The sequence below is a fragment of the Thunnus albacares genome, chromosome 17 (assembly GCF_914725855.1).
Source record: "Thunnus albacares chromosome 17, fThuAlb1.1, whole genome shotgun sequence".
NCBI classification, from domain to species: domain Eukaryota; kingdom Metazoa; phylum Chordata; class Actinopteri; order Scombriformes; family Scombridae; genus Thunnus; species Thunnus albacares.
In genome coordinates, this window is record NC_058122.1 from 8295821 (window position 1) to 8321413 (window position 25593).

At 37.8% G+C, this 25593-nt stretch overlaps 2 protein-coding genes across 2 annotated transcripts; one reads left to right on the top strand and one right to left on the bottom strand.

Moving 5' to 3' along the window:
* Nucleotides 1-2: 2 nt before the first annotated feature.
* On the top strand, nt 3-3183 carry LOC122966108. Its single transcript, XM_044330092.1, has 3 exons — nt 3-203; nt 734-919; nt 2522-3183. The coding sequence occupies exons 1-3, from the start codon at nt 101-103 to the stop codon at nt 2836-2838; spliced, it is 606 nt and encodes a 201-aa protein (XP_044186027.1). The 5' UTR covers nt 3-100; the 3' UTR covers nt 2839-3183.
* Nucleotides 3184-4217: 1034 nt separating this feature from the next.
* Nucleotides 4218-20295, bottom strand: gucy2ca (guanylate cyclase 2Ca). The gene is made up of 27 exons (XM_044330093.1): nt 19273-20295; nt 16674-16786; nt 15595-15662; nt 15294-15512; nt 15071-15189; nt 14397-14496; nt 14162-14270; nt 13919-14063; nt 12399-12487; nt 12142-12259; nt 11699-11780; nt 11299-11392; nt 10698-10760; nt 10512-10583; nt 9927-10031; nt 9259-9345; nt 8946-9078; nt 8703-8840; nt 8530-8618; nt 8295-8386; nt 7551-7709; nt 6432-6624; nt 6140-6314; nt 5407-5505; nt 5200-5294; nt 5022-5098; nt 4218-4567 (listed from the first exon to the last, which is right to left on the bottom strand). Exons 1-27 carry the CDS (start codon nt 19466-19468, stop codon nt 4360-4362), a joined length of 3237 nt encoding a protein of 1078 aa, XP_044186028.1. The 5' UTR covers nt 19469-20295; the 3' UTR covers nt 4218-4359.
* Between the last annotated feature and the right edge of the window lie 5298 nt (nt 20296-25593).

The window sequence follows — 25593 nt, forward strand, 5'->3', positions numbered from 1 at the left end:
GCAACTACATGTTGGGTTTTTTTTCCAGTGTGTGTGACAAACAGTTTAGTGGAGGGAAACAGAGCAGCAGGTCTCCACATTGCTCAACCTTCTACCAGCCATGGCCAGGAAGGACTGTCCTGCTGGCAAAAAGTGGGACAACCTCGTCAACACCTGTGTCATCATCACGGCGGAAACCACACCTGAGCCTAAACCACCAACAGGTGAGTTTTTACTGAAACTACAGATTTTTAATATCTGCATCCTGAGCAGGGATGTGATGTCCAAGTGTGAAAAAACAGTTTGGTCTTGATTGATTCTAGATCTAGTTTCACTTTGCTGGTTAAAACTTCAGATGTGTGTTGTTTCCCACTTCACTTCACTGCTAGTATTTATTTCCCCTCTGTGGTACAAAGCATTAAAGGGATTGCAGATGACATTACCTGTGCACAGTATCTCATGGACTTTAAAAGCTATGCACCAATCAATCAAGAAACTACATTATTCAGTTGTCTGGTGAAGAGTGAGACTCTGAGCTCCTGCATTAAGATACTTCTGTTGATCCTTAATAAACACTTTATTTGTCATCAAAACTGCTTCAGATTTGACTAAGGTGGTTTAAACCTCCTTGATGACTTTCTCAGTGCTTTTACACCCAGTTTGTGCTCATATCCTATATAGTAACATGTGGACTTACAGCTGTTGAGACTGTAACTGTTTCTGTTGAGATAGATAATCAATCTGTTCCCATCAGAGCCGACCCCAGCTGTTGCAGTCCAGCCCACAAGACCCACAATCTCCGCTATCCAGGCCAACCCAGTGATGATGCTCAGTCCGGCTCTGTGGATCTTTGTGGGGCTGGCCACCGTGGGTTCCATCGTGGCCCTGGCTCTCTGGTTTGTCATATACAGACGACAGACCAGGATCAGCAGCACCTCAGGTAAGGACGGCAGATATTATTGATTCATATATTTGTTCAATTTTATTTTATTTTATTCAGTTTAAATCTTGGGGGAGTTCATTCTCCGCACAGAGGCCTCATGCAGTTTTTAACATGTTCATGTGGCAGTGGGCATTTCTTTTACTGTAAGAGGGGGATCTGACATGCAGAGCGGGCATCTGAGAGTCGTGTGGAGGAAGCAGGGTTGCAGGCGGGCAGGTGATGAAGTGTGACGTTCATCACACTAGAAACTCCACAGTTTCTGTTCTCTTCTTCTTAGGAGTCCCATGGGTCGACCACGCTCTCTTACCAGCTATTCTGGTTTCAACATACATCCGCTGGTTAGGCAGCAGGACAAGATATCCACACAACCTTGAAAACACATAAACTGACAAAAAGACATGCAGAGAGAAACTAACAGCAGAATATGTGATCAGCCTGCCTTTATATACAGCAACTCATTTGAATGGGTATCATGCTAGTGAAAGGCTGAATTAGACTGAAAATTTGCGTACTTTTGTACGTTCTATGATAAATATGCCACTTACAACCTGAGCACATTCTTGATTTGCAGGAATGCAGGCCATGTGCAGCCTTAAACCAATTGAATTAAGAGTAAATAAATCTCTAGGTAGAGGAGAAGCTATAGATTCACTTCATCAACAGGAAGATGCTCTGCAAGCTTCAGTCCTCACTGAGTAAACTGTCAATAGACCTTTATCCACAATGCAACCAGGAATGTAAAAAACTAGATTAGCAGTCTGGAGGTATTCAGCTTTGCCCAATTAGTTGTTGTGAAATGTCATTGTTTTACACGTGATGTAATGCTGGAGCCTGATACTCATCTTGTAATGTTTAAAAGTGATTTTCACTTTTTCATTTTAGTTACAACACAGTCAACATCCTCTCAACATTTTGATATAAAAACAATATGGCATTGCAAGGAAATCCTCTGATAAAAGTATTGTAACTAGTTATCTCTACTGTTGCTGCCACTCTTCCCCCACCATCATACAGAAATTTTACAAGGTAACATAAATAAATAAGGATTGTATATAGGTTAATAATTGTACTATTAATGTATGAATGAAAGAAAAAAACTCTAATACATTCTGTTGCACTAAGGCAACAGAAAGTCTATTTGACCTTCACACCTCCCATTTGTAAGTATTTTCATTTTTACACCTTGTAATATTTGAAGACGGGTTTCCGATTAGTGTTATGAGGAGTTGAAGTGGGCGTAAGTACAGCTGAGGCTGAGCAGCATGACATCAGTGTTGAAGGTATTTGGTTGTAAACAATAAAGTATTGGATAAAATATCATTTTGACCAGATGACCAAATACCTGCCAAATTAATAACATTACCATCAGCTTCAGGGAGTCGCCAGCATGGCTACAGACTCTTATCCTGTTGTACAGTATATATACCTAAACTTAGGTGCAGAGTGCAGTTAGGCTACTTGTTAGGACATACAATGACGGTGATGTATTTTGGTGTAAAATGACCTTGGTTACATGAGTGTGTTTATTTTGTTCTGTTTTTGTATTATATTCAATTTGAATAAGCAGTGACTCTTGTGTTATTGTCATTTGTGTTGCAGAAGAGCCTGGACAGGAGCCTCTTCAGAAAACAGAGCCACCCGCCAAAATCTACCCACTGCCTTCAGAGATAAATGGTCAGGGAGAGATTTTGCAGAGAGCAGCTGGGAACCCTTCACCCTGTCCTCACCTGCACCTTGGAGACCAAACAAGCTTGAAGTGGGAGGAGGGTTTCACCGCTTGCAGGGGCCCCGCAAAGTATGCTGGGACAGAGGGGTGTGGTGAGCTGCCCACATGCAGCTCAATGAGGGAGCACAGGATCCCACTTCCTGCCACAGAGCTGGGTGGCACTGCCTTAGTTACAACTAAAACTGTGTAGGGCTGTGCATGTGTGTGTGTGTGTGTGTGTGTGTGTGTGTGTGTGTGTGTGTGTGTGTTTGTGTGTGTGTGTGCTTTTTCCTTGCATGTACTCTAGATGTGTTCAGTGTGATGCGTTTACCTCCTTTTTTTAATCCAAATTTTGGATATCTTTATTATCTACCATGTTTTTATGGTTTTAAATAATACTGGACTGTTTTCACAACTGTTTTGTTACTTTTCTGTTATGATGTAGATTGGTGTCCAATAATACTATGTAAGATTGTGTATAATTTAGTGAACTTTACTGCAAAGCGTAAGCAAAGAAACTGCTCTTATTTCAATCATTTAATAAAAAAAAAACAGCACAGAAAGATTTCTGATGTTCTAAAAACAAGGAAGTACTGTTGTTTCTGATGTATTATGACAAGTACTGTTTGGATAAAGTTTAATTGTCTTTGCAGCACAAAAGGCTATTTACATGGTAAATAATTTTGTCAAAATTTCTCAATCAATGAGCTTTCTGCAGTCAACATATAAACATAAACAGAGAACTGTTCAAAGTAAAGTCAAGCAGATTAAATTCAATATCTTCCCTCATTGTTTGGTTTCCTCTCAGATGAACACTAGGAGATGATTTGTAAATTGGTTTCTTAATAGATCTCAAAGGAGTGATCTCACACTTAAATCCATGTTGTTGTGACTATGTGTGAGTAATCATTGTCCACAGAGCGGGAGTAGACAAAGGTTGTCATGTATGTTCTTTCAAATTACAAAAAAAGCATGTGACATTAAAACCAAGTCCATTTTTATTTTTAAAAAGTTATAAAGGACAAATACACACAAAAACAGTTCCAGGTGCAATTTAAAGCCACAATTTGTAGATTTAGAAAATTTCTGACTTTGGCGCCCCTAAGTTTTAGTATCAAAATAAACACTGTGGCAAAACAGCAACTGATAAACACATCATAGATTATGTCTCATTAAAAAGTGGTGTCTTCTTCCACACTTACAAAAAACATATCTAGTATGCACTCTGCAAATTACAGCGCCAGGTTTATTGTTTAGTCAAGTTCATTTTTAATCCCCATTATTAACAGGTTAAATGTAATGATGTACATTACAGCACAGTGACATTCAGGTGAAAATGTTCCACTTTCTATGACAGAAAATGTCGGGGTTTAGTGTCACTCACAATAAAAGAAGAGGGGCTTATTATTAACACTTTTTCTACCTCAACAAAATCCACCAAACATCTTGAATGATATATAACATTATCTAAGGGTGGATTTTAGACAAATTAATGTAAACTGTTCATTCTACTGAATGTGGCAGAGGGATGGTATTTCTTGAGGGTAAGTGAGTGAAGACTGGACATCAGGGGGATATACAGAGAACACATGAGTCTCACTTTTAATATGCCTGCTTGTTTCACTGTTGCTCCACTGTCACCCCAAGAGCTGTCCAAAGACCTCCAGCTGTGTTCATTCAGACAGGCACTGGCTACTTCTTGGCCGATATTATATGGGAAGCTCCTCTGTAATCACAGGTAGGTACTGGGGTCATCAGTGACAGCCAGGTGGAAGTACTCTGGTGGGCCGTCCCTCTGCAGGCTGCCGTTGGTGTCTCTCTGACGTATTCTGGTGGACAGTGTCTTCCTCTTTTTGAAGCTGTCGCTCCCATTTCCACGCTTCTCCAGACTGGACACGATCATTTCCGCCAGGTCCTGCTGGAGCCGCTGGAAGTTCTCCCTGAGACAGTGACACAGGGATTATTTTGGATTATGGATGTAAATATGTGAACTCAAACTGATGTAAATATGATAGAAGTGCCAAAGCCCTATTAAGCTTTCTGTTTCATTTCACAAACAGCTGATAAACACTTAAGACACTTAAGTCATACATTACGGTAGGTAATATTCAAATGAACTTGTGAATGTTATATCAATATAATATCAATATTAATATACATATCATGTTTACCTTTATGCATAAAATCATGAGCTCAAGATGTACGCCTAGATTTTCTTACAGACCCCTAAAATCCTCATGTAGCTGAACACAGTTTAAATATGTCAACAGTGAGCTGGGGGTAACTGTTGGGATCTGGGGCTGTCATAACAAAACCAGGAAGTGTATCTTTAAGCACTGTGATATGACGAATAAAGTGTTAGAGTTCTTGTGAAGTGTTTGGTGTTTTACTCACGCTGTTGGTGGTGTCGGCAGGTTGTATTTTCCCCCAGTCACCCCTGTTAACCAGTATGTCATCTCTTTGCCTTTACCCTGTGGGTCAGACACACATGGACACACACACACAGGAAATGAAGGTAGTGTTAGCGCCTGGATGGATGAGCACATAAAGAGCCGAAGCAAACCCAGCTCACCTTCAGGTACGTCTCTCCTCTCTTTTCATACTCAAACTGGCAGTCTGTCCTCTTCAAGATGTTGATGGTGGACTGACTGACATGAATTCTCAGAGCTGGAAAGACGACATGAGAAAGAATCATCAGACTCAAACCAAGCTGGACCTAAAGCTCCAATATTATGACTGTGTGTGTGTGTGTGTGTGTGTGTGTTGTGCTGTCTTTTACGCAGGCCCGTGGACTCCATGCGTGAGGTGGTGTTGACTGTATCTCCGAAAAGACAGTAACGAGGCATCTTGTTCCCTACCACTCCTGCTGCACACGGTCCTACATGCAAATACACACAAACATTTAAGTCTTACAATTCATTTACATCCACTTAATTGATAAAAAAAATAATAATAAATTTACCCCCATGCATGTCTTGGAAGCGTCTTCATTTTTTAATGCCTTACTTTTTCTATTTTCTCAGCTCTCACACATTTGATTATTTATCTATTTTCCATGTTTTGCACAAAACATGTATGATCATTTAGAACATCTATGATAATGAAAAAAATAAAAGATGTGTTTGGTGTTGTCTGATTTATTATTCAGCCACTAGATGTCAGTAACATGATGACACACAAGAAGAGAAACTGAGTTATGAGCCTTCCTCTACTTGAGTCTTTACCTTTTATTTTGCAAGTAAGTGGTTGGCATTATAATGGTGCATTATTACCACCTCTACAGTCAGTTTATTTACTCTATTTGTGTTTTCATACATACTTTTCAGTCATCTTTTTGAATTTGCCAATTCAATTTCAAATGTGTAAACACTGCACAAAGTGACAAGAAAAATATTGCATTTATATTGCCATAAAATATACTTATGCTAATTTTTGAGGGGAAGGTTATGGCCTGAACAGGAATCACATTAAATAAGACAAAATCGTTAGGAAAACTGTTGATTTTCTGTTACCTGAATGCACACCAATACGGATCCACAGAGGGATGCCAGGCAGGTGCTGCAACTCAAAGGTCCCTACGAATGCCAGGATGTCCAGCGCCATGTGGGCGATGTCCACTGCATGCCTGTCACCGTTGCGTCTGGGCAAACCTGAGGCAACCATATATGCATCCCCTATTGTCTCAACCTGAGAGACAATTCATGATTAGCCTTATTAATAAAAACTTTATCTGTATTCAATTAAGATGAAAAAAGTTATAATCGACATACAACAAGAAAAACAGCAGAAACATCACTAAGGTACCTTGTAGACATCATGGTGATCAAGGATGCTGTCAAAGCTCTTGTAGATGTTGTTGAGCATGTCAACCACCTCCATGGGGGTGCTGTAATGGCAGAGGGTGGTGAATCCCACAATGTCACTAAAATAAATGGTCACCTCTTCAAACAGCTCTGGCTCCACTCTGCCGGTCTCCTTCAGTGAACGCACCACCGGGCTGAGGAGACACAGTGGAGAGAAAAACAGTGATGTTAACTGATGGCTTCAAATTACATTAAAATTCCTGTCAATTATATTTATGCTTAGGTATTAAGACATGTATATGCACATGCAAATAAATACAAGGTCAGGTGTTGGCCTCTTTATGGTGGGAGAGATGAAGATCAGTTTGATTACAAAGTGGATTTGGTCAGGAAAATCATGCTGAATATTTCAGTACATATTATATGTTATGTTAAACATTTCTACACATCCCCTTTCAAATAGCCTCCTACTTCCAGGCTTTATAAGATATGATAAATACACAAGAAACGAGAAAGGAAATAAAAAGAGAGACAAAAGGAGAAAATAAAAACAGAAATACATTTAAAAAATGTCTACAAAGACACGTTTTAAGCATTAATTGTTTGGGGGGTTTTGTTCATCTGTCTTGGCCACTTTCTGGTAGTGTAAAAAGCTATAAATACAACATTGCCATATCATTATCTATAAAATTGTTATGGTGAACGGGTTGGTTAACAGTTTCTGGCCACCTGATGAATGTAAGTCTAGAATTCATTGTCCTTTTACCTCTGTTTTTGGTCTCCACCTACTCCTGCGGTAGCTATTTAGCTGCTAAATGCTCCACTATGTTCACCAGCTAGTCACTAACTTTGTCTTTCTGTCATTTGATTTGGGGCAGGTACAGTACGTTAATCAGAGCTTTCTCAATGAAAAAGCCCCATGCTGCTGCTGAAAATTATGCTGATGAGAGCAGGGTTTGTGGGCCAAAAAACTACAACAAATAATGATCCAATAGAAATCCTATTTCCTATTTTGCATTCCAGTAAGTCACAAATATTAATCAGTGCAGCTTTAAACATGTTCCTGCTGTCAGCTGCTCTCTGTAGTATATCAGCAGAAGCAGATACAGTATAAACCTACCCAGGAAGTAGCATAAAGTTGAGGCGATCAGCTCTGTCCCTCTCAGCTTTATACAAAGAGGTTCTCTCCTCCACCAGATGCTCCAGAGTCCTGGAGTACATCTGCAGGCGACGGATCAGGTTGTCCATGTACGTCTCACTGTCTTGGTTGTGCAGGTTACTGTCAGAGGAAAAAAAAAAATTACATTCTTATCACTTTTTATAACAGTTAATTAATAAATCATAAGTGCAGCAGGAATTATCTCATAGCAATGAACCAAATAACATATGCTATTTGGCCAAAAGTATGGGGACATACCTGTCCCCACACTTTTGTGAACTTTTGTCCTTTGGCTTTTTTTCATGGTTTTGGTTGGACTCATAGTTCTGATTAATGGAAACCTTCATGCTACAGCATACAGTGATATTTCACTCAAGTAAGGTCAAATAAATTTGATTCATATAGCCCCAAATTACAAGTTTTAGACTAGAATTTTAGATTCAACTTTGTGGCAACAGTTTAGTAAAGGCCCTTTCCTATTTCAACATGACAGCTCCAAACAAAGCCAGATCCATAAAGTAAGAAGTTATTAACTGGTCTGCACACAGCGCTGACCTCAACCCCATCCAACACCTTTGAATTGTATCATCAGTTGCAGACCTCACTAATGCATACTTTGTTTGAGTGTCCAATTATATTTAGCCCTGTAGTGTCTTATATGACTGATTGAAAGTCACTCTAAACGAACACATGGTGTTGACGTACCTGAAAATCTTACCCAGAATGAACTCTATTCTCTTAAAATCTGGCCTTCGTTCTGGATCTTCATCCCAGCAGTTCTTTATCAGCATATACAACTGTATGCACATACACAAACACACATAGAGAGAAAAAGAGGGTGTTTTCCTACTTTATTTAACTCTTCAATGCTTTACTTATAAACTTCAATGCTCAGAGTGTGTTAACAGCAAGTGTCCTCAGTGTATGATGGCTTTCTTACCTCAGTCTCTCTCTCTGATACACCGTCAAAGTTGAGGTCGGGTCTGAAGACAGCTGTCTCACTGGGAAACTGCACCCTGTGGAGCTTCTCTGAACATTGAGATAAACAAGGTGAGCAAGACACAGCTTGTTGTTTATATCAGCATGTTGGTGTGCCAAATAAGGCTGACCTACCTGCAATGTTAGAGCAGCACTCTGTATAGAACGGGGCCCGTCTCATAATGATCTCATGGGCAATGATGGCATAGCTGTAGACATCGCCTTTTTGAGACACTCCATTCTCTCGGAGATGCTCCGGGGCCATCCACACATCTGAGAGGAGAGGAGATGAGAGGAGAGGAGAGAGCCTGAGCCACTGGTACTCTCAGTGTTTGGATCAATAACCAGCTTCACTGATGAAGAAAAACTCTGTCTCACCTCTGCCTGGTCTCAGGATGGTGTGGCAGCCAAAGTCAGTGATCTTGACCACCATGCGATTGTCGACCACACAGTTGGTGGACTTGAGGCGACCGTGGACCTGAATGTTACTAGAGTGGAGATATGACATACCCTGTAGAAGATATAAAGCAGGAGGACAGTAGTGAGCAGGTTGATTAATCCACAACGGTTGTGCGTTATCAAAATCCTGCTAAACTGAAATGCTTAGCGCAGAGTGAAAATAAATTATATAGACACAGTAAAAAATTTGGTCTTATCTCATAAAAAACTTAACAACACAAACAAACAATACCTTTGCTATGTCATACATGACTGATATCTTAAACTCCATGTCCATGAAGGTTTCTTCTGGGTAGGAGATCCTGTCATTCAGGATGTACTGAAAAAACAGATAAAATTCATACCCTGTAAAATGTAACTTGTTGTTTCAACTTACAAATATCAGCATAAGTAAACAATTACTGTATAAGTCAACACATACAAATAGCTCTTGTAACACCAACAAAATTTATCCTGACTGAATATTGTATGTTGCCTTCGTTTGGTGGATTTAGATCAGTTAATTGATTAAACTGCTAAGACTCTCTTGGGATACATGCATGAGGAGTTTCATTCAAGTAATGCAGTAGTTTATGAAAACACTGCAAAAAAGATGATCATTGTTAATACATTTGTGGATCTGCACAAAGAAATGAATCACTTTTTGCTTACACCATTTTCTTACTTTCAAATTCAACTGAAATATGTTAATGTGTTTTTTAAATCTCCTGCAAACTAACAGACAAGCAAACAGGATCAAAATATAACCTCTTTGAAAGACTTTAAGATTTTTTGCCTGTATTAAAAACATCTTTCAATATCTAAAAACAGATAGATAAGGGAAAACTGGCAGCAGCTGGATCTGATCTGCAGGGGAAGTGAAAGGACGGTGGGACCATGTAAGCGTTGGTCTGCTCTTACCCTGAGAGAGCCCCTCTGACACAGCTCAAACACGCCAAACACGCCGTACTCAAACTTCACTGTGCCGTAGAACTTGGTCAGGTTGTAATAATCGATGCGCATCAGCTGAAACATGAAGACATGGAAGAGAGGAGGAAGTGATGAGAAGGTTAGACAGAAAGGCTTAATAAAGGGTTGGACATTGACGACACACTTATCCTACTATCTTAACATTTCTTAGGCTACATCACATCTGACAAGTAGGTGTTTTCCTAAACCAGAGACATGGTTGTGTTGAAAATGATGCATTCTTTATATAATATTAAAGAGGAACAAGAAAGACAAGAAAGAAAGTTGAGTGTGTAGCTAAAAGAGGAAAGAAACAGGGAGATAGTTCCACCAAAAGTGCTTTGAAAACTACACAGCAATGTCCGTCTTAGGATGTGTTTGATGCCATTTCTGCTTCCTTAGCCAGTAAACAGAAAAGCACCATAAAGGAGGGCCAGCAAGAATAATGTACCCACAGTAAACAAAAGAGCAAACAGTGTCCATGATATAATAGAGTCCAATTGTTCTAATGCTTTAAAAATTCAGGGGAAGCCTTACAGTGTTAAGCTCAATCTTCTGGTCCTCTGTGAAGTCTCTGTCTGCGTGTTTGAGCTCCTTCAAGATTACAGGCTGAAGAATACAAAGAAACAGGACACACTCAAACACAGAGTGAAAATCGTCTCTTTCTTTTTATTCTATTTACAATTAAATATTGATGATTTTTGGAAGCTGAAATGCTTTTACCTTCTTGTCATAGCGACCTCGATGAGAGAAGTATGCGCTGTCCTTCCTCTTATCGTCATCGATCTGTTACACGCACACATGATATACAGCAAGAATTATGAAACTTAACACGAAGTTTTATTATACATACATTCACCTAACTTCTTCTATTTCATCTAATCCAACTTTATATCATGTCATCTCTTATCTTATATCAGCCTCATATAACCTCAACTCACATCGTCTTCCTCTACACTTGATTTCATGTTCACATTCCCTCTGATCTGAATTTATGTGTTTCATATCATTTCATATCTTGTCTATGTGAGCTGATCTAATTTCATTTCTAAACTTTCGTGTCTTTATCTTACTAGATGTGGTCTCATCAAATTTCAAACACTCATCATGTAACAGAAAGTTTTTCTTTAACTCCCACACATCCTGCCAGATGTCAGCTGATGGTCTATGACTGAAACATTGCACTTTCAATAAATATGGTGCTTTCTTTTCTCATTTTTCTTTTTTTACAAAAAATTCATGTGGCCTTATCTGATTAAATGCAGTCTGGCTCTTCATCAGTTTGTAGTAATAATCTAAGAAGCAGAACGTTCAGGTTGTTTACCTTCAGAGAGACCTCCTTCTCATCCAAAGGACCAATCAGGTGCGGGTCGATGTGAGACCACTTTTTCTGCATATCACGCTCTTTCCTGTTCTGTCTAACATTATTCACACAGAGATATACAGTAAATACATATATAAGCACAGGGGACATTTGTGGGACTCTCTCATTTCATATATCACGCTGAGCAGATATAAATTTGAAGGAAAGACTGATTCTTCGAGTTTCTCAGTTTCTTGATTTATAATTAAAACCACCATTTGTTGCTCAGAGCCTCAAAAACATTTTGTTACTGACAATTTACACTCTTTGTCTTTGTCTAGTCAAAGTCAGCTTTATTGGTGCAAAAAAAATGTGACATGCAGCACCTGTGATACAGCTGTGAAATGTCTCTGCTGTTTACCTGTAGAAGATGAGAGCAATGGCTGTCACCACGACAACACTGAGACTCAGAACGATCACAATCACATCCTGCATATCCAAGTCTGGAAGCACACACAGAGAGTTATTAGACTTAACCTGGAATAAAGACCATGAAATCCCACAATATTTCTAAGTGACATCTTCAGATTTTAATTATGTTTGTTGCCAGGTTGTTGTCAGTTTCTCAACCTTGCAGCCAGGACATTCTTAATGTACAGATGGGGGTGCTTGAAATTTCAAACAACTCTTCTACAATTTTAAGAATAATCTATGCTGTGGGGTCATAAGGAAATTGGGACCTAAAATTTGAGTCACAGACCAGAAAAGGGTGAGAAACTGTGCTGTATAGTGTCAACAGTTTTCAGGCTACAGTGAAGCACCACATCTCCACCTTTACACCATCTGTGTTTGTGTGTGTGTTACCATCTGAATCTTCTGGCACATCACGAGGCAGGAGACCATCTTTCCAGGGCAGGGCGGGGTTTATGTCTATCTCTGTGGTTTCATTTTTCGACGTGTCAAATATTAACAGGGTTTCATACTGAGCAGAAACAAAAATTGAAAAACAAAATTTCACCTTTACACTGACTCTTTAAAGCAAAGCAGAGAGAATGTGGCTCAAAAAAAAATTACAGCTCAAATTCTGACTGTGGTAACTGATGAATGGATAGTAGTCTCACCTTGCCAGTTACAGTTGATGTGTAAATCATAGTGAAGTTAACTTCTCTGTCGCCATATTCATCTAGCAGATAATCTCCTCCCCAACCACCTTGCAGCAAACACACATATTGACAAACAAAACCAAGAAAGCATTTTAAATTTCCTGGAAATGGAAAGATTACAGTCAAACTGTATTTTGTGGCCTTTATGTCTTTAATAAAATGACACTGTAACCTAAATAGTTACAACATGTAGGACTGAAATTAAAGATTATTTTCATTACTGATTAATCTACCAATAATTTTCTTATTAATCAATCAATTGTTTAGTCTATTAAATGTCAGAAAATAGTAACAAATAGCCATCACAATTTCCGAATTGACCTTTTCAAATAACTCTTTTAGTCTGACCAACCATCCAAAATACAAAGATATTTAGTTTACTATGATGTAAGAAAAGGAAAGAGCAGCAAATCCTCACATTTGAGAAGCTAGAAACATCAAATGTTTGGATTTTTTCCTTGAAAAATGACGATGAATTGATTAGTGCTACTGTATACAAAATATAATGTACTTCATTGTGTTTTATAGTTTTACAGTTACACCCCGGAGGTGACGTTAAGTCAACACCAGAGATTTCAGAGTTGCCATCTAAAACAAGCTTTTGTCCAAAAATCAAACCCAACAGGATGTTGTGAAATGGATTGTGTAAATGTGGTTGTATGTTACGTAATAAGGGTTGCTATTCAACTCAATCTCACAGTGTTAGACCTGCACCCTGTCACGTCAATTGAGCCAGCCAAGGCAAATTTCAAAGGTTGACGCGTCCATGTACAGAAGTGTAACTCTTGATTGTACCTACCAGGTAACAATAAAACTAACCATAAAAGAAAGGCAAGTAAATGTTCACTGTCATAGATAACCTATCTAAAGCACACTTTCTGTAAGCTGATTTTCATATTATACTAATGCAATGTTTTCCTGGAGGATAGGAAAACAATTTAAAATCTTGTATTATATATTATAATAAATGCTTAATAGTAATCTAAAGCATTTGCAATTTGTATTTGTCGTGCTAAAACATGCAACAACTCCAGTGTGGTCCATCAAAACCTGACATATGGATCTATTAAACCAAAAATATATAAATAAAATTACTATCTCTCAGCATATAAATCAAACATAACAGTTTTTACCAACACAGAACAACATAATTCAGTGACAATCTAAACTAATGAACTATAAATGCAACTATTCATGACTGATCCAACACCCTGGCAGACATAAAGCTACAACAATCATGTAAAATACAGAAAGGAACTGTCTTTGACCTATCTCTACTAGGGATGTGCAGAAAGCCCAGTATTTGTATCTGTATCTGTATTTGTTGAGGCAGCAAAATTATTTGTATTTGTATTCGAATAAAAGTGGAAAGAGGCTTAAAAATCCTGTTTTTGTTTTTATTACGCTTTTAATTTTAGAAAATTTGATTTTCCCTCCCACTGAGTTGCTAACCTCGAGTTATTACTTATCACAAGTACCGTGCAAGGAGGCATTTCCAAAAGGGTTGTCACTCAGAGGCACATCAGAGGTTCCCTTGTTAAGTTGTCGACTGAGCCGCCACTGTCTGAGTAATTTGCCAAACAGCAGAGTCCCATCATGATACCCAGCCACAAGGTCATTTATCTGCCCAGTAGATTGAAAAAGAGAGAGAAAGAGTCAAAGAGTTATACAAGAGATGTTTCCCTACACAGCGTTTTTTGGGTGTTTAAGTTGCAGCTCACCGTGCCGTTGTATGATAAGTTTGATCCAATGTAGTTCCTCTGTGGAAGTGTGATCACCAGGACATTCTGCATATCCTTATTGGCTGTTTTGTTAACATAATAATCAGGGCTGGAAGAAAGTAAAGAGTGTCATTTTGGACAGCATTACCTCTACACATTCATTCAATTTCTCCTTTGACTGAAAAACTCATTAAATTTCATGGTAGTAAAGTGGTAAAATTAGGGCCAGGCTTACTTGTAGACATCAATGAGAATGAACATGATGTCCTCATGAATATTTTTCACCTTCCCCTTGATGGAAACAATGTCACTGGGTTGCCCACATAAGATGAAAACTGAAATAAATAAATTAGTTTCACTCTAACAGGAAGGTAAAATATTTAAGTTGTACTATAGGCTACATTTGACACAAGTCTGGTACAGAAAAGTATTGGCACTACAGCATGTACTGTATATTAAAAACAAAACACCCGCAAAGTGTTTCATGTAAAAAAAAAAAAAAAGTGGGCGGGTGATGATGATTTTCTACCAGAGTAAAAACGAGAATAGAGCCAAGCAACAGCAAAATAAGACTAGAGTTGTACAGGCACACTAAGTAAGTGGCTTTGTCCTACTGGGCTGAATGCTAGTGTGTTTGCTTGTTAGCATGGTTACATTTGCTAATTACCACTAAACATAAAGTACAGCTGAGGCTGAAAGGTTAAAGGATCACATGAAACACATGAATATACTGATACTTTGCCTCGTTGCTACATCTCTTGGGATTCTGTTCTGATTAGACAGTTTACTCATCTCTAGAAGAGATATTAGATGATGTTTTTCAGGTCAAAATAGTCATTTGGTTGATCAACAGCTCAGGATTAAGTGCTTTGGACATTGTAACTCACACAAACTCAAGAAAATACCCACTGTTACTGAGTCTTTTCTTAGCAGTGAGGGCATGGATTAGCTCGTCCTCCCCACGCAGCATCTCTCTTTCTGTCCCTGTAGCAAATTTAGCAGAGGGTGCTTCCAGTGCATTGATGTACCTGTGGCAAAAGCAAGGAGTTCAAACAAGAAAGGTAGCACATGCTGGAGATTTCATTTAAGCATCAGAGGTCAATCAAGTGACCTACAGCTTGTGTTGTCTCACCAGAAACAGTCTTGAGTTACATCACCAGACTTCTTGTAGACATAGACCTTGTTCCATATGTCTTTAAATGACAAAGTTTTCATCATAAAGTTGAGGAAAAAGTCTGAGATCTTGCGTGCCGGAGGCAGAATTCGGGTCAGTTTAGGCTTATAGTCACAAGAGAGACCGAAGCTCCCGGCAGAGATGATGGGAATGCTCAGGCTCAGGCCAATATCATCACTGAGGCAGATAAGAGGGGGTGACAAGTCAAGAATCAGTTATGAAGTGGTATTTGATTAAAAAGAATCGCAGTCATACTCACTCCACTAACTGGAAGGTGGCATAAGTGCAGGAAGGCCCCAGCATGATGCATCCAACTTTACGTTCTCTCTGCAGAAAGATACAGTACATGCAGTAATTCTGTCATCACAGCCATTGCCAAGGTCCAGGTTCTACACTAGATGAGGATACTGATGAAAAAAATGTTTTTTTGCAAAAAATATGATGTATCAAAGATGTTATTCCAGTGCATTTATGCAGTTATTTCATGATTAAGTTATGCATTGTTTCCCCTTAACACGTGCTGTCTATTTTTACTTTGGCTTCTGAATTAATTCATTTCCCAGAATGCATTTCATCAATCCCTGGTAAAAATGTGTAAAACCTGCTGTGGCGGGGGAAGCAGGAGCGTTAGCAGAGTGACCGTTTGTCATTTCAAGCCTAAACAAGAGAGCATCTACAGGAAGCTCAACATACAGTATTCTGTGACTGCATTGCATTGTGGTCTACAGGCGGAGATATTTGCATCTCAGCCCTTTACTATTACGATGGCAACTCATCGTAGTAGTGATACTGTGGTAATATTGTTGGTGCAAAATCGTGAGTCTACAGAGAAGCAGTCGATCATTGACTTTGAGGCACTAACAGCCAAATTTGACTTTTACTGTTTCAGATCATTTACATCTTCCTTCCCATCAGCCTTGTAAATGTCAAGGAAACAGTTTGACAGTGTGCTATGATAACCATCCTGTCATGTATTGATAGACATGTAACTGTGACTGCTAAAAGGTAATCTATAGATAATAAACTACAAAAAGGGAGCTTGTAATTAATGTACACTGAACCACAGAGTCCAGAGTGAACACAGAAATATTAAATCCCTTTGCATCACCTTTTAGTGGAAAACAGAAACGTTTTTTAAACTGACATTTTGAGGTAAACATAGGAAAAGCGATTCTGGTTTGCTGCTCTTATGCCAGTAAGTAAACGTACAAGGTATCTCTGAGACACCCAGTGCCTCTTCACTTACCACAACACCCTTGATTCTATAATGTGTGTCCTAAAAAGAAACACTTTAAGTACTTTAATCTCATCTTTTTGACATCATTTGACCACACTCACATGCAACATCTTGAGTGTTGCCACACCCTCACAGGTACTGCTCCCACAGCCCTGCCGGTTGTACATACTGGTGTTGAACCCGTTGTAGGTAGCCTTCAGAGTGAAGTTTAAACCTTGAGTCATGGAAAAAAGATAAGAGTTATTAATATAAAAATGAACTCATTAATCTTTTTGGATTGTTAGGATGAAGTTAGAGTGACTTTATCCCCACCAGTGGAATATTTGACTTTGATTTCTCCCACAAAGACGGGAAAAATATTACATTTACAGTAACAGCAAGACAAGAACAGTATGAGATTACCAGCCTCTGACAAAATGATGACAGCAAAAAGTGAATTATGGATTATTACTGTGAAAAATAAAATAAGTCAAAATACACTGCTAAAGCATGACCACACACATATATTTATGGTTGACAAGCAGCAGCTTAATTTCCAAAAATGCATATAAAGCATTACAGGTTGGGACCCCCATGCTCTCTAAAGATATATCTGAGAGGGTATAGAGGTGATTAAAACTACAGTATATTCAAGAAAATATTCTGTTACACAAAGGTCTATTTATTTTTCCTGACTTTCTCTAAATTTTGTCGTTAGGTCTTTAAAACTCCTTTAAATGAAACAATGCGGGAAAAATTAAAGATTTAGCTGTGACAGGAGGTTGCAAGTAAATAGTGATTTCTTTTAAATCTTTGAACCACTGGTTTATGCTGTATTTAGCTTTTTGATATTTATAGTATGAAAAAGTTGGATAGATTAATACTTTGGTCTAATTCCAACAACATGGATTCTTCTCATAATAAACCAAATCTTTTAAACTAATAGAACTTTTAGGAAAATATGCTTGTTTGCTTTCTCAGCAGGATTTGGATTAAGTTCAATAAATTCTAATCTCTGTGTGTTTAGGAGAGAGACAATTGTCTAAGACAAGTTTAGCACAAACACTGAAAGAAGGCATAGGAACAACTAGCTTCTGCCAAAAAAGGAAAATATGCCTTTCAACACATCTGTCCTATTTACTTCACATTGTATATCTTCTTAGCTAGCGCGCCAGCCACCAATGTATCTAAGAATCTCTCAGGGTTTGTTCAGAGTTGAGAAAGGACAGGACTTCTGAGATATAAATCGGTCAGATTATATTAATGGTCGGTAAACAGCTCCAATGAGTCTCATTTTCTATTTCTACATGCACTAAATACAAGAGACAAATAAGACAATAAGACTGGATAGAAATCTTTTAAGTGTATCACCACTACATATCTTATACAGTACATATACTGTGACCAGAGGTTTTCTACATGCCCCTGTAGAGCTGGGTATATACAATGTGTTGTTGTGAGTATCGAAAACTGTTCAGTGCCAGTCCCAGTTATTTATTAATCAGAGAGTTCCTGATTTGTTTTTAAGTGGCACTTGGTACAGATTCCTCTGTGTCAATAGTCCGTTTATTGTTGTATGGTATTATTATGCATGCACATTCGCATTGATTGCACAAGATCACGTGGTCAAATTAAGATTGTTTCAAATTGGAGGAACATTTTTGCTTGCTGGTGATACGCCAATCCTTCCTGTGGTTTGGGTTAAAATGGTTAGGTTTAGGTATTGTTAGTGGTCCACAAGAGGTCTGGCAAATAATTCCAGAAACCATTTCCATACCAATATGACAAACTACTATCAGCTCAGAAAACCAGTCCAGACCAGCAGCCTCTGGACTGCTGGCACAGAATCCTGTTCCGTGTCAATAGTCTGTAAATTATTGCACTGGTTCCGTAGCCGTTGCCTTGTTTTTAATCCAGTTTTAGATTACTTTATTGAGTATGAAAGATCAATCTTGCTCGTTGCTGCTGTTGATCGAGAACATTTGACATTTGACAAAAGTTTAGGTTCTTTTGTTGATTGAAAACAGGGGGTTGTAGATAAATATGTTTATATTTCTCTCAGCTCAGTATAGAAAAATGCATCATTAAGGTATCTGTACCAAAACTATCGTATCAGCACTTGTGTTGAACTGTTTCAAAAGATACTCAGCTCTATGACCCTGCCTACACATTCACAATATGCTAGAAACACTCCTGACACACTGGCTGTATGTCTTTAAAGTGAGGACAAAATTTTGAAAAATTAATTGTGACAGTGAATTTTGAAATGATTTTATGAATCCATTCTAAAATGTTATTTTATCCATTAAAAAAAACTTCATCCAGCAAGAATTTAACAGAGGCTTATTTTAGACTCAAATTTTATATAAATTACATTTTAATCTTTTATCATCCTCAACATTTTTTTTAATTTGTACAACAGCAGTGAGGTTAAACCTCTTCTTTCTCAACAGGATGCAGAGAAACTACATTCATAACCAGCTTTCTAGCAGCTGCTATTTGCTTCCTCCTATAAAACACCTCTGCTGATATCTTACTTTTAAAGAAAAGAAAAAGAAACCATATCACTTATCTCATAAAATTTACTTTGTCATGTGTTTTTTTTAAAAAACAACAACATTATTTTACATTGGATGCTGTGAAGCATTTTTTGTACATTGTATCAAATTATCATCATCTATTAGTGTCCATTCAGGAGTTCTAGGAGCTATCAGTCCATACCATATTTTTCGTTCTCCTGCCTGTCCTCTTCAATGGCTCGTTCCACCGCGTCCTCCACATCTGCAAGTGTTTCTGACAGCAGCACAACATTCAAGGTGTATTCACGTTTGGAGTCCAGACAGTCCTGCAGCACCTTGTTGGCAGCCACTGCCATGATCAACACTCCCAGGTAAGGTAAACTGTGTGAGCTGAACATCTTGAGATTTTCCTTTTTCTCTCAGAAATCTGTGTCTTGTCCAGAGTTTCTACATGTCAAAAATATATAACTCTGTTCAGATAACAGCAAGTTTAATTACATTCTTCCTCCTGAGCAGATTATCTCCATCGATGACGTAAATCCAAAAACAGAAGTAGTCTTCAATGACGAGGCAGAAATCACTCTGTCTCTTGATTTACTCTCCAGCATCCAGATTCGCAAAAAATAAATAAATAGGCTTATGTCTGAGATCTTGATCACAACCACTTTTAGTAAAGACAAAAAAAAAAGTGGTTTGAAGACAAGAATAGCCGTCCTCACACTAGTTGTTCCTCTACTGAAAGCCTGAGATCAATAATCCTCCTCCTTGGTACGGGGCTGGTCTACTTGTCCTTCATGCGTTAATGAACAACTGTCAAGTGACAGTCGGTACAGCAGTCAGAGAGAAGGCAGGGCAGGAAAGACTCCCACACTCCATCTGGACTGATTCCCCACTTAGAGACTTACTGAGACCATCATTCATCCTGTTTGTAAACACAAGGTTTAGGCCTGCCTCCACATGACATCTCCAGTCTGAATAAAATCAAAATTATTTGCTAAAAGTCCTCCATTTCTGCAATGACCAGTTTGTCTTTAACTTGTTGTAAATGTGAGAATAAAATATCAGTAACTTTGCTGGCAGATTATTTGACATTAGCTGATTAATTATAATCATGACTTGTGAACACACAGGTAGACAGTGAAATCAGTACTTTTTTTTGCAAATTTGTGTTTTTTCACACAATCTACTAAGACTTTTTGTTCAAGGCAGAGGCGGGGGATCGTTAGCATGGTGAGAGGGGCAAAGTTCACAGGAGGCTATAAAAGTGAGGGCTTATGTGGGGCTGATAAACATTGTCTGCTATAAAAGCAGGGTGGATTAAGTCTATAAAAGTGTTGGCTGCTCGTAAACCAGTGTCACCTCATTTTCAGAATTCTTACAACACGACAGTGTATCAAATCAAAGGTGTAGACGGCAAACAGAGCCTGTTATTCTTATCTCTTAGGGTGCGAGAGGGCCACTAAAGCTACAGTTTAGTGCGTCAAAATATTACTAACGTGTTTAAAATTTCAAATTAAATTAATACACAAATTAAAAGAGTCTGTAATAAAGATGTAAAGAACAGACCGAAGATTTAACACATAAGTATGTCTGTTACTATAGTATGTTAACATCAAGTTTATCATAGCAGAATTAAATGAATTAATCACAGATATTATAATCTGACTAACAGATCTGTTAAAGGATAATGTGGTATTAATATATTTCTAATTATCAACAAATCCCATGAAAAGTCAACAATGAACTGACCTTGTTAATAAGTATTGTTTGTGTATCAGTTGCCTTATATATCTTATTCCTCTGTGCCACAGAGTTCAATTTTTTTGTCCAAAACCTATTAAAAACTAATACATGAGTCACATTGTTGCACTGGGTGACATGCTCCTTACAATTCAATGAACCTGGGCACCTGGGTAGTTTATTCTAAGCACCAAATTAGTCTGAAAATAATTCCTCATAAACACACTTTTTACTCCTGTTTGCTAATAACTACAGCGCTCAGATCAATCAGTCAAACTATTACTATAATCTGTGTTTTTCATCATAACTAGTTAAATACTCAGCGTAACTTTTACAGTATTAACAATATTTTTATGATCTGTTGTTTCATTATCAATCCATCCTCTTCACAAGTCCTCCACATACACACTGTGGTCCTATTGCCGGTCCTAAATCTTCCTGTTTTATCACTCTGTGATTGAACTGTCTGTAATTTAATTGTCTTTCTCATACTGTTTTATGCTCTTTGCATCTCTGCCGATAAGAGGAGTTAAAAAATACATCATTCAGATACAAGTACAGATGCAAAATAATTCAAACGAGGTTGCTCCTTGTTGTCTGTCACATACAGCATGTGTTAAAAACATTTGCCATCTCTCTCCGCTCACAAAAACAGATTTAGATGATGACCACCATATTGTGGGCTGTTCCGTTTCCCTTAACAAACTCACCATTTACACAAATAAACCACTTTACTGTGATTCTGACACACAAAACAAACAACACATTTGGACCCGCGCTCAACATTTCCAACCAAAGCTTCTGTCTTTCCAGTACATCATCACTCAGCTTCCTATCTGGCAGCCACCTTATAGGGTTGTAAACCTCTTAAACAAACACACACATATGACGTTTTTAATAGCACGGTTGGCTAAGGGAACACAGTCATTTAGTCCCATTACAATTTCTTGTGAAGAGGCTTTTCCGTCTCAGCACACCCTGGCACATTATCAGGCAGAGGAAGCAGCGATCTGTTAAAAGGAACAAGACTCTGTTTTATTGTCTCACGGTGGCTGTTTAATAGCAACTGAATGTTGTTAAGAGTGGCTGGTATTGTTAGGCTGAGAAAATGGGTCTAACACAGCACTTTCCCCTCCGCATGAAAGTAGATAAGAGGGTTGTTTTAATGGAGGCCTTCAACTCAGCTCAAACAGGTGGATGAGCATGTAGGCCACACACACACAAACACACACACACACACACAAACACTGGAAGAGGGCTCAGAAGAGCACATTATAAACACAACCTGGAATAATTATCCCTTACAAAATATCTTGTCTTTGTGATGAATCTTACGTCTCACCTCCTCGACCCAAGAAACCACAGATACTAAATATGCCAGGCTGAGAAAAGTATACAAAATGATGCGCACAGTGTGACATGTGGAATTTATTATGTATTGTCACAGTGCTGCCATAAAACAATGAATTTGTGTTTCTATGTGAAACAAACATCTGGAACAAGCAGAATGAGCATTGCTTTATTGGCAAACATAAAAAAAACAGTCCATCCTCCATTTATTCTGATGCCTTAATATTTTCTTTTCAAATGTTCGATTCCTACACATACTGAAAGTATTTTGATGTTTACATTCACCGTCACTGAAAATATACAGAGAAAAAACAGGTTTATTTGAACTGCGTATTAACTGTCTGAAAATAGTCCCCACTAAGTTCACTATTTACTCCTGTGTGAGAAACATTTGCTAAAAACAACAGCGCCCAGCTGTTTCCTGAAATTACTGAGCCTTTTTTTTTAAATGAAAGTATACATTTGAGAGCTGTTTTTTTTTTTAAAGATTTACACCCTCTGTAGAAGATGAGATGCCACAGACAGATGAGGGAAGACAGCACTGAGACATTAACACATTGTTGGTTTTGGTCTTTTCATGGGATTTGTTAACAATAACAAAAAAACAGACAAATGCCAGCGTTATCCTTTAAATAAAGGTTAAAGCTATAAGACCCCGACTGCTGGGATTGGAGAAAACATTGAGGATTGAGGTCAATGCAGATAAGAAAGTATGTTGATTTCAGAAGCTAATGATTAGTCTGTTTATGATTAGTCAATAATTGTCCTCTGCTGCCTTCTCCCTCATTCAATTTGACCATATCAATTGGCAGCTTACTAATAAATCTGGAACAAAAATGACTGACTGACCTTGATGACACCGAATGGTTTGGCTTTGGCCACATTGAAGAGAACTACACATCTCATACGTAACTACTCAAAGCTGATCGAAACACCCATACACACACACAAGTACCCTACATATGCCAAGATATGTAACACATACGTCACGTAGAAGACCAAAAGGGGTCATACTACTTTGTGCTCTGACATTTATCATTTATTTTGAACCTAAGGTCCACACAGTGGTGATTTATGATTGCTTAGAATTGCAGAAAAGATAAAACATACAAGTGCTTTATGGTGCCAGTATTAAGCCAGTCTCTTGTTACAAAACAGCCCCAGTTATTCCTACAAACTGTTTCATATGTTCTCATTTAACAAAACAATTTGGTTTTATCCAGTTTTATAAATGTTTTAAAACAAGTGAGGTTTAGTGAGGTCAGTAGTGCATGTTTATATAAGAAATTTTTATTTCAATTTCCCACATGATGGAACCAGTGGTGTAAAGAAACTAAATACATTTACTCAAGTACTGTACAATTTTGAGGTACTTGTGCTTTACTTGAGTATTTCCACTTGATGCTACTTTATACTTCTACTCCACTACATTTATTTAACAGCTTTGGTTACTTTTCAGATGAAGATTTGACACAATGGATAATATAACAAGCTTTTAACAGACAACACATTGTTAAAGAAGAAACCAGTGGTTTCCAACCTTTTTGGATTTTGACGTCTTACAAAAAGCAGTGTGTAGTCGGGGTCACATTTCAGATGTCAATGCGTCATTAACAGCTTCATGGTTTCATTTCAATAAAGAGAAAAAGTCCAAAAACTGAAAGCAGATTTGTGTATCAGAACTTTGTTTTTTCTTCTTTCCTCTCCCATTAATCATCTCACGACCCCTCGGATTTATCTGGTGACCCTTTGGATGGGCCCGACCCATAGGTTGGGAACCACTAGACAAAACTAGCCAACTGTATATAAAGTAGTTCAAATTAGCTCCACCTCCAGCAGCTACAACAATAACATGCTGCTTACACACTGATGCTTCAGTATTAATAATCTAATGATGTCATATATAATAATATATCAGTTATTGCAGAACAAGTATTTTTACATTAATACTTCAAGCACATTTTGCTGCTAATACTTATCTACTTTTACTTAAGTAGGATTTTACATGCAGGACTTTTACTTGTAATGGAGTATTTCTACATTGTTGTATTGGTACGTTTACTTAAGTAAAGGATCTGATTACTTCTCCCACTACTGGGTGGAACATGTAAGATAAACGTGTTTATTTGCAGGCTGCAGGCTGTTTGCTGTTTGAGAGCCCTGCCTTACTTCAACACACATTAACACTTAAATCAATACAGAGTGAGTGACGTTCGACTTCATGTACATTTGGTGAGAAATGCGGTGACAGTGTTTAACTGAGTTCTGCACTGAGACAAGAGACTCATTATTCACTGTGTCTTGCACGTGTGTAATACCTGCTTTGTTTTGGTCACAGCAGTGATTTGGTCAATTCCTTCTATCATCCCTATAATCTCATTATATTTCCACAACTTGTTCACTAACCTGAGGGAGTCTGTCAAAAACTGTTAAATTTGAGCGAGCACAACAGCACTCCTGAGTGGTACTATCGCTCTCAAATTCTGCCCTCTTGTGGATGTTTTGGCTCAGTGGAGACAACATGCTGCAGAGAAGACTTTCCTTTCCTCAATGGAAATGTTTGGTTAACATATTTTCATCCAGATCACATCACTATTAAACTGTCCAGTTTCAAAATCATTGATCAAATGGTCTTTAGTTCTAACTTGAACATAAACCTTTTCTCTTTGGTCATGTTGAAGGGTGACATACTGTATAGAGTGTTCTGGATGGCAAGCATGGTATTGGTACCATATTCTCAATGATACTAATAAAATAACATGGTTGATTTGATTTATTAACTTGAGACAGTTGTTTCTTGACAGATTCATTACAGTTGACACTGTGTATGTCAGACAGTGAAATGAAATGCACTGCAGACAGTATTTATAACAGTTTGTTGTCTTTTATGTGAAACACAATGTGCTTAAAAATGTGACAATACAGTGCAATCTGATGTAATGTAACCTAAACTGAGGTCATCTAATCTAATCTAATCCAACCTAACCTAATTTAATTTAATTTAATATAGAGCTATTTAATGTAATGTAAAATATTTTTGATATTATCTAAATAATCTAAATATAGATTATGTAATGTGATGTTTTATAATCTAATCTAAAATATTCTAATCTAGTGTAACCTAACCTAATCTTATCTAATCTAGTGTAATCTAACCTAACCTAACCTAACCTAACCTAATCTAATCTAATCTAACCTAACCTGACCTAATCTTATCTAATCTAACCTAATCTAGTGTAATCTAGTCTAACCTAACCTAACCTAACCTAACCTAACCTAATCTACTCTAATCTAGCTTGATCTAATCTAATCTAGTGTAATCTAGTCTAACCTAACCTGACCTAATCTACTCTAAAATAGCTTCATCTAATCTAATCTAAACATTCTAATCTAACCTAATCTAATTTAATATAATCTAATTAGATAATGTAAT